Here is a 9778-nt window from a genome sequence, read left to right as displayed (position 1 = left end):
TTGAGAGCATGATTTCTATCTCCTTCCTTTTCCTTCATAACTGGAACAAAGACCCACTGTCTTCAACATACCAACAGTCTGTTACTGGTCATACACATGTTTTATTTTTTCTGTAGTCCCCCTTGACATTTAGTTTTATACAACATTGACATGTCCTTCCACCAGTAGCTCTTGAGGCTAGTCTGTGCTCTTATCAATCGAGTGTAGACTGAGTAGTAGACTCCAGTCAGTCGCAGTAGCTCTGCAGGTGGCTGAAGCTGCATGGCTTATGACAGCACTGTTCCACAATGCCTCTTTTCACCTTCTGGTCTTCATGGTCCTTCCATGGATGTTCCTGCTTCACCCTCCAACCCTGTCTGCTCTTCCTAGACAGGAACCCTTTAAAGTAGAGGGTGAGAAATGGAGGGATGTAGAGGGGGAGAGTTCCCAAAAGCTGTGAAGTAAGGCAGATCAGCAAACTCCTTCACTCACGCAAAATACCAGTTAGAATGTTGGCTGTTTAACAGACTGAATGAGCGTGTTATCAGAGCTTCACAATCTGTTTAGTCTTGTTTAAGGCTCCACGTCCTTCAGATGAGAGATCTGACAGGTGTAGCTCAGCTTCCTACCTCTGAAGTAAAGTTATCTTCAGACATAGCAATGGGATGTCTGAGCACGGGGTTTAACTGAGGTGATAGATCCACTTAGATCATGCTCTGGGAGAGAATGTAATGAGGAATCTGGAGAATTCACGAGTCTTAAAATCTGATATCTCACAAAGTCAGTAGTTAGGAACGGTCTCAGCAAAAGATCAGTGGGGATAGCTACAGTATATGACAAACTTCAAGAGAAGGTATACCCTCTTCACAGATGGCAGAGAGAGACTGACTGAAGAGAAATATTTAATGTTTGCTGATGACCTGGTGCTTCTGTCCTTCAACCAAGGAGGACCTACAGCTGCACCTTCTGTCAAACCTGGGCCCTGACAGTAAATGTCAGTAAGACAAAAAATAATGGTGTTCCAAAAAAGGTTCAGTTGCTAGGACAACAAATACAAATTCCATCTAGACACCGTTGCCCTAGAGCACACAAAAAACTATAAATAACTCAGCTAATTATCCAAATCCAGACGATATGGATAAGATATGGCCTTGCTGTTGAGGCAGGCAGAACTGGCTCTCAAGAGAAGACAGGCTATGTGCCCGCTGCCCACAAAATGAGGTGGAAGCAGCTGATCTTCCTAAACATGAGGTGGAAACTGAGTTGCACTTCCTAACCTGCCAAATGTATGACCATATTAGAGACACATATTTCCCTCAGATTACACAGATCCACAAAGAATTTGAAAACATCCCATTTTGAGAATCCCCCATATCTATTGGTTGAATACCACAGTGTGTTTTGCCACAAGAAAATGGCAACCAGTGAAGAACAAACACTGTAAATACAACCCATATTTGTTTTGTACATAAACTATTTCCACATCATTATAACACTACATAGCCATAATATGACATTTGAAATCTGTCTATTCCTTTGAAACTTGTGTGTCCTGTTTACTGTTCATTTTTGATTGTTTATTTCAGTTTAGTTTATCTATTTCACTTGCTTTGACAATGTAAACATATGTTCCCCATGCCAATAAAGCCCATTTGAATTGAATTGAATAGAGAGGGTTGGGAGAGGGGGACTACAGACTTCAACGTTACAGGTAATTATGCTAGCATATACCCATAGGCTTCCAGTTGTTTTGCTAACACTATTTAGCATTGTCTCGAGAAACTAACTAACTTCCTTAATACTGGACACAGACATAAATGGTATCCACTCTGAGGATGTAGATAAAGGTTCTCATTGCCAAAATCCAGATATATACCTTCAACAACATACCCTCTCTCAAAATGTGTCGGCTTGTAATAAAAGAGCATCACATATTTAAAATATATTGAATATAGTGCCAGCCTTCAAATCACCCCCTGTTCTCAGTCTCACCTATAAGGTGTTGCAGGAGTAGGTCTCTGGGGATTCTGTGGGGGTTATAAAAGAACCCTTGTTCCCCACAGACCAGGTAGAGGGCATCCACCAGGTGTGAGCCACACAGGTGCTGGGCACTGGGAGCTGAGCAGACCCCCGGGGAAGACAGGACCAACAGTAACAGAAGAGACAGGGCCCATACTACCACAGCCATATGAGATCTGGAGGGAGAGAGAGACCACAGTATCACAGCCATATGAGATTTGGAGGGAGAGAGAGACCACTATCACAGCCATATGAGATCTGGAGGGAGAGAGACCATAGTACCACAGCCATATGAGATTGGAGGGAGAGAGAGACCACTATCACAGCCATATGAGATCTGGAGGGAGAGAGAGACCATAGTACCACAGCCATATGAGATCTGGAGGGAGACAGAGACCACTATCACAGCCATATGAGATCTGGAGGGAGACAGAGACCACTACCACAGCCATATGAGATCTGGAGGGAGAGAGAGACCACTATCACAGCCATATGAGATCTGGAGGGAGAGAGAGACCACAGTATCACAGCCATATGAGATTTGGAGGGAGAGAGAGACCACTATCACAGCCATATGAGATCTGGAGGGAGACAGAGACCACTATCACAGCCATATGAGATCTGGAAGGAGAGAGAGACCATAGTCACAGCCATATGAGATCTGGAGGGAGACAGAGACCATACTACCACAGCCATATGAGATCTGGAGGGAGACAGAGACCACAGTATCACAGCCATTAAACAGAAAGAGAGCTGGGTGAGAGTACATGGAGAAAGAGAGGGAGTCCATGCCCATATCACAGTGACAGGAAGGATGTGCATGGTTTAGTTCCAGCTCAAGCACCAACACACCTGATTCAACTAATCAGCTCATCATCTAACCCTTCCTTGTTTTCTGGATTAATCCAGGATTAGGATCAGGATACACTGTATAAATACTCTGTGACAGACAGGCAGGCAGACAGACAGGCAGGCAGACAGACAGGCAGGCAGACAGACAGACAGACAGACAGACAGACAGACAGACAGACAGACAGACAGACAGACAGACAGTGAAACGTAAGGAAACCGTAGGTTATGAACCAGGGATGGGGTCAATTCCATTTCAATTCATCAATTCCGAAAGTAAACCAAAATTAATTTCCAAATTATAATTTTTGCATGGAAGACAATTGGAATTGGAATTTCAGTGTTCATCCTGAATTGACTGGAATGAAAATGTAATTGAGCCCAACCCTGTTATGTATCCACTTACCTGAAACAGACAGCCAGCTGAGGTGAGAAGAGCAGGTTGCCTAGTGGTTAGCGTGTTGGACCAGTAACCAGAAGGTTGCTTGATCAAATCCCTGATCTGACAAGGTAAAAATCTGTTCTTCTGAACAAGGCAGTTAACCCACTGTTCCACAGTAGGCTGTCATTGTAAGAATTTGTTGTTATCTAACTTGCCTAGTTAAATAAATAGAAGAGCAGGTGGTGACGTGTCAGCAAGGTAGAGCACAAGTGACCTTCCTCCTCTCTGTCCTTTATACCTGCCTCTGCCACACGTGACCTTCCTCCTTTCTGTCCTTTATACCTGCCTCTGCCACACGTGACCTTCCTCCTCTCTGTCCTTTATACCTGCCTCTGCCACACGTGACCTTCCTCCTCTCTGTCCTTTACACCTGCCTCTGCCACACGTGACCTTCCTCCTCTCTGTCCTTTATACCTACCAGTCAGGTAGAGCACACGTGACCTTCCTCCTCTCTGTCGTTTACACCTGCCTCTGCCACACGTGACCTTCCTCCTCTGTCCTTTACACCTGCCTCTGCCACACGTGACCTTCCTCCTCTCTGTCCTTTATACCTACCAGTCAGGTAGAGCACACGTGACCTTCCTCCTCTCTGTCGTTTACACCTGCCTCTGCCACACGTGACCTTCCTCCTCTCTGTCCTTTACACCTGCCTCTGCCACACGTGACCTTCCTCCTCTGTCCTTTACACCTGCCTCTGCCACACGTGACCTTCCTCCTCTCTGTCCTTTATACCTACCTCTCTTCCTGTCAGCCAGGTCTTTGTTTGACAGCATCAGCGGAAAAAGCTATTTTTCTGACTGTCATTAAACCCTTTGAGCTGCTGTTGAGCTGCCGTTGAGCTGCTAGAAGAGGTACTGGGAGATCTATCTGGCCTTTTAAGGGCTTTTTGCATAGCAACACCTGAGTGTCTCCAGGTGTAAGCGTTAACACTTGTGAAGAGCAGAATCAGCAACCTCTGAATCATCTCCAGTTTTGTGAGAAGGTGTTAACCGTAGAAGGTGTTAGCCGTAGAAGGTGTTAACCAATGTTCACAGTTAGTTATTGTTATGGACAGGCCGGCCGAAAATTCCCAATTGTCCTCACCTTGGCCTGAAGACAGCAGGTCCGCTTAGACCATGGCCTATTGAGTCACGAACCGGGCCATGTGTGCGGAAACATCTGAGCCTTTTTGGTAAAACACCAGGGTAAATTCTCAGTGGACATTAGCCAATAGAGATCTACAGGAGAAGTTAAGTTTGTGTCATTTGCACAGGATGAACATAGTGGATATAAGCTGAAATGGGCAATAAGCTAGAGACATATCTACACTGTACATAGGTCTACAATAGACAGGTAGGTATAGTATAGTGTAGGTCTGCAATAGACAGGTAGGTGTAGTATAGTCTAGGTCTACAATAGACAGGTAGGTGTAGTATAGTGTAGGTCTACAATAGACAGGTAGGTATAGTATAGTGTAGGTATACAATAGACAGGTAGGTGTAGTATAGTGTAGGTCTACAATAGACAGGTAGGTGTAGTGTAGTGTAGGTCTACAATAGACAGGTAGGTATAGTATAGTGTAGGTATACAATAGACAGGTAGGTGTAGTATAGTGTAGGTCTACAATAGACAGGTAGGTGTAGTGTAGTGTAGGTAGGTGTCTGTAGGTCTACAATAGATAGTGTAGGTCTACAATAGACAGGTAGGTGGTAGTGTAGGTCTACAATAGACAGGTAGTATAGTGTAGTGTAGTTCTACAATAGACAGGTAGGTGTAGTATAGTGTAGGTATACAATAGACAGGTAGGTGTAGTATAGTGTAGGTCTACAATAGACAGGTAGGTGTAGTATAGTGTAGGTCTACAATAGACAGGTAGGTATAGTATAGTGTAGGTATACAATAGACAGGTAGGTGTAGTATAGTGTAGGTCTACAATAAACAGGTAGGTATAGTATAGTGTAGGTATACAATAGACAGGTAGGTGTAGTATAGTGTAGGTCTACAATAGACAGGTAGGTGTAGTGTAGTGTAGGTCTACAATAGACAGGTAGGTGTAGTGTAGTGTAGGTCTACAATAGACAGGTAGGTGTAGTATAGTGTAGGTCTACAATAGACAGGTAGGTATAGTATAGTGTAGGTATACAATAGACAGGTAGGTGTAGTATAGTGTAGGTCTACAATAGACAGGTAGGTGTAGTGTAGTGTAGGTCTACAATAGACAGGTAGGTGTAGTGTAGTGTAGGTCTACAATAGACAGGTAGGTGTAGTATAGTGTAGGTCTACAATAGACAGGTAGGTATAGTATAGTGTAGGTATACAATAGACAGGTAGGTGTAGTATAGTGTAGGTCTACAATAGACAGGTAGGTGTAGTGTAGTGTAGGTCTACAATAGACAGGTAGGTGTAGTGTAGTGTAGGTCTACAATAGACAGGTAGGTGTAGTATAGTGTAGGTCTGCAATAGACAGGTAGGTGTAGTATAGTGTAGGTCTACAATAGACAGGTAGGTGTAGTGTAGTGTAGGCCTACAATAGACAGGTAGGTGTAGTGTAGTGTAGGTCTACAATAGACATGTAGGTGTAGTGTAGTGTAGGTCTACAATAGACAGGTAGGTGTAGTATAGTGTAGGTATGCAATAGACAGGTAGGTGTAGTGTAGGCCTACAATAGGCAGGTAGGTGTAGTGAGGTGTGGAGTAGGTCTACAATAGACAGGTAGGTGTAGTATAGTGTAGGTCTACAATAGACAGGTAGGTGTAGTGTAGTGTAGGCCTACAATAGACAGGTAGGTGTAGTGTAGTGTACGTCTACAATAGACAGGTAGGTGTAGTATAGTGTAGGTCTACAATAGACAGGTAGGTGTAGTGTAGTGTAGGTCTACAATAGACAGGTAGGTGTAGTGTAGTGTAGACCTACTACAATAGACAAGTCGGTGTAGTGTAGTGTAGGCCTACAATAGACAGGTAGGTATAGTGTAGGACTACAATAGACAGGTTAGTGTAGTGAGGTGTGGTGTAGGTCTACAATAGACAGGTAGGTGTAGTGTAGGCCTACAATAGTAAGGTATGTGTAGTATAGTGTAGGTCTACAATAGACAGGTAGGTGTAGTGTAGTGTAGGTCTACAATAGACAGATAGTTGTAGTGTAGTGTAGGCCTACAATAGACAGGTAGGTGTAGTGTAGTGTAGACCTACTACAATAGAAAGGTAGGTGTAGTGTAGTGTAGGTCTACAATAGACAGGTAGGTATAGTATAGTGTAGGTCTACAATAGACAGGTAGGTGTAGTGTAGTGTAGGTCTACAATAGACAGGCAGGTGTAGTGTAGTGTAGGTCTACAATAGACAGGTAGGTGTAGTGTAGTGTAGGTCTTCAATAGACAGGTAGGTGTAGTGTAGTGTAGTGTAGGTCTGCAATAGACAGTTAGGTGTAGTGTAGTGTAGGCCTACAATAGACAGGTAGGTGTAGTATAGTGTAGGTCTACAATAGACAGGTAGGTGTAGTGTAGTGTAGGTCTACAATAGACAGTTAGGTATAGTGTAGTGTAGGCCAACAATATACAGGTAGGTGTAGTGTAGTATGGTGTAGGTCTACAATAGACAGGTAGGTGTAGTGTAGTGAAGGCCTACAATAGACAGGTAGGTGTAGTGTAGGTCTACAATAGACAGGTAGGTGTAGTATAGTGTAGGTCTACAATAGACAGGTAGGTGTAGTGTAGTGTAGGTCTACAATAGACAGGTTGTTGTAGAATAGTGTAGGCCTACAATAGACAGGTAGGTGTAGTGTAGTGTAGACCTACTACAATAGACAGGTAGGTGTAGCTTAGTGTATGCCTACAATAGACAGGTAGGTATAGTATAGTGTAGGTCTACAATAGACAGGTAGGTGTAGTGTAGTGTAGGTCTACAATAGACAGGTAGGTGTAGTGTAGTGTAGGTCTTCAATAGACAGGTAGGTGTAGTGTAGTGTAGGTCTACAATAGACTGTATCGGTTATGACAGGTAGGTGTAGTGTAGTGCAGGCCTACAATAGACAGGTGGTGTGTTATTAGTGACCACAATAGACAGGTAGGTGTAGTGTAGTGTAGGTCTACAATAGACAGGTAGGTATAGTGTAGTGTAGGCCTACAATAGACAGGTAGGTGTAGTATAGTATGGTGTAGGTCTACACTAGACAGGTCGGTGTAGTGTAGTGTAGTACTACAATAGACAGGTAGGTGTAGTATAGTGTATGCCTACAATAAACAGGTAGGTGTAGTGTAGGCCTACAATAGGCAGGTAGGTGTAGTGTAGGCCTACAATAGGCAGGTAGGTGTAGTGAGGTGTGGAGTAGGTCTACAATAGACAGGTAGGTGTAGTGTAGGCCTACAATAGACAGGTAGGTGTAGTATAGTGATAAATAGACAGGTGGGGTAGTGAGTGTAGGCCTACAATAGACAGGTAGGTGACAAAGTCACAATAGACAGGTAGGTGTAGTATAGTGTAGGTCTACAAAAGACAGGTAGGTGTAGTGTAGTGTTGTTCTACAATAGACAGGTAGTTGTAGTATAGTGTAGGCCTACAATAGACAGGTAGGTGTAGTGTATGTCTACAATAGACAGGTAGGTGTAGTATATTGTAGGTCTACAATAGACAGGTAGGTGTAGTGTAGTGTAGGTCTACAATAGACAGGTAGTTGTAGAATAGTGTAGGCCTACAATAGACAGGTAGGTGTAGTGTAGTGTAGACCTACTACAATAGACAGGTAGGTGTAGCTTAGTGTATGCCTACAATAGACAGGTAGGTATAGTATAGTGTAGGTCTACAATAGACAGGTAGGTGTAGTGTAGTGAGGTTACAAAGACAGGTAGGTGTAGTGTAGTGTAGGTCTTCAATAGACAGGTAGGTGTAGTGTACAGGTCTACAATAGACATGTAGATGTATTCAAACACAGGTACATGTACAGGCCTACAATAGACAGGTAGGTGTAGTGTAGTGTAGTGTAGGCCTACAATAGACAGGTAGGTGTAGTGTAGTGTAGGCCTACAATAGACAGGTAGGTATAGTATAGTGTAGGTCTACAATAGACAGGTAGGTGTAGTGTAGGACTACAATAGACAGGTAGGTGTAGTGAGGTGTGGTGTAGGTCTACAATAGACAGGTTAGTGTAGTGTAGGCCTACAATAGACAGGTAGGTGTAGTATAGTGTAGGTCTACAATATACAGGTAGTGTAGTGTAGTGTAGGCCTACAATAGGCAGGTAGGTGTAGTATAGTGTAGGTCTACAATAGACAGGTAGATGTAGTGTAGTGTAGGTCTACAATAGACAGGTAGTTGTAGTGTAGTGTAGGCCTACAATAGACAGGTAGGTGATTCAAACACACAATAGAAAGGTAGGTGTAGTGTAGTGTAGGTCACAATAGACAGGTAGGTATAGTATAGTGTAGGTCTACAATAGACAGGTAGGTGTAGTGTAGTGTAGGTCTACAATAGACAGGCAGGTGTAGTGTAGTGTAGGTCTGTAGTGTAGTCTAGTGTAGGTCTAGTGTAGTGTAGACCTACTACAATGGCCCCTAGGGCAGTGGTTTTTAAACCTCTCCTCACGGACCCCCAGACGTTATACATTTTCCGACGTAGCTCACCTTAGTCACCTAGTCAAGGTCTTGATGACAAGTTGAGTAATGTGTGCTACCTCTGGAATAGATCAAATACCTGGCATGGCTGGGGATCCTCCAGGGGATAACCACTGTGCTAGGGAATTTGGCTTTGACTGCAATCTGTATTTATGACAGTAGATGCCTATTACATGGAGTGTAATTACTGACCACTAGTGGACGATGAGAGGTACTGCATGGATATACATTGCGTCTGTGGAAGGACAAGCTATGAGTATGCCCGTGGCTGATAAAACGGAATAATGAAAGGCAAGCCTCTTAGAGAGAGGGATAAAAGAGGAGGAGGAGGAAGACAGTGACAAAGCACCTTGGCAGAGTGAGAGGTAGAGTGTAAAATGTGGAACCAAGGAGGGATCCGATGCTGGCAAGTGTTGAAAGAGGCTCAGACAGACACACACCCTCACTCTAGCTTCAAACACACCTACATGCACACCACATACACACACACACCCTCACTCTAGATTCAAACACACCTACATGTACACCACATACACACACACACCCTCACTCTAGATTCAAACACACCTACATGTACACCACATACAGACACATGTACATTAAATACAGAACGACACCCAGACAAAGAGACGGAGACATTCAGACAGAAGTTGGGAGGAAAGTTGGTCAGGCCTTTAAGGTGGGGGTTGTGTAATGTCTGTTTCTCTCCCTTTTCTCCTCTGTCTGAGCAGATAACAGGGGGAACATGGAGTTCTGTCTCTTTTCTTCTCCTCTGTCTGAGTAGATAACAGGGGCAACATGGAGTTCTGTCTCTTTTCTTCTCTGTCTGAGCAGATAACAGGGGCAACATGGAGTTCTGTCTCTTTTCTTCTCTGTCTGAGCAGATAACAGGGGCAACATGGAG

At 43.8% G+C, this 9778-nt stretch overlaps 1 protein-coding gene across 1 annotated transcript; it reads right to left on the bottom strand.

The window, feature by feature from the left end:
• Positions 1-226: 226 nt before the first annotated feature.
• On the bottom strand, positions 227-2167 carry LOC135545562 (insulin-like). Its single transcript, XM_064973254.1, has 2 exons — positions 1972-2167; positions 227-378 (listed from the first exon to the last, which is right to left on the bottom strand). The coding sequence occupies exons 1-2, from the start codon at positions 2165-2167 to the stop codon at positions 227-229; spliced, it is 348 nt and encodes a 115-aa protein (XP_064829326.1).
• Positions 2168-9778: the final 7611 nt, after the last annotated feature.

The sequence above is a fragment of the Oncorhynchus masou genome, chromosome 9, assembly GCF_036934945.1.
Source record: "Oncorhynchus masou masou isolate Uvic2021 chromosome 9, UVic_Omas_1.1, whole genome shotgun sequence".
NCBI lineage: Eukaryota > Metazoa > Chordata > Actinopteri > Salmoniformes > Salmonidae > Oncorhynchus > Oncorhynchus masou.
This window is presented reverse-complemented; position numbering and strand designations above follow the sequence as displayed.

Bases quoted from the DNA above. Each gene is read 5' to 3' on its own strand.
- LOC135545562 (XM_064973254.1), bottom strand. From the start codon at position 2,167: ATGGCTGTGGTAGTATGGGCCCTGTCTCTTCTGTTACTGTTGGTCCTG. The intron at 379-1,971 runs GTGAGACTGAGA...TCTACTTTAAAG, and splicing joins ACTCCTGCAACACCTTATAG to GGTTCCTGTCTAGGAAGAGC.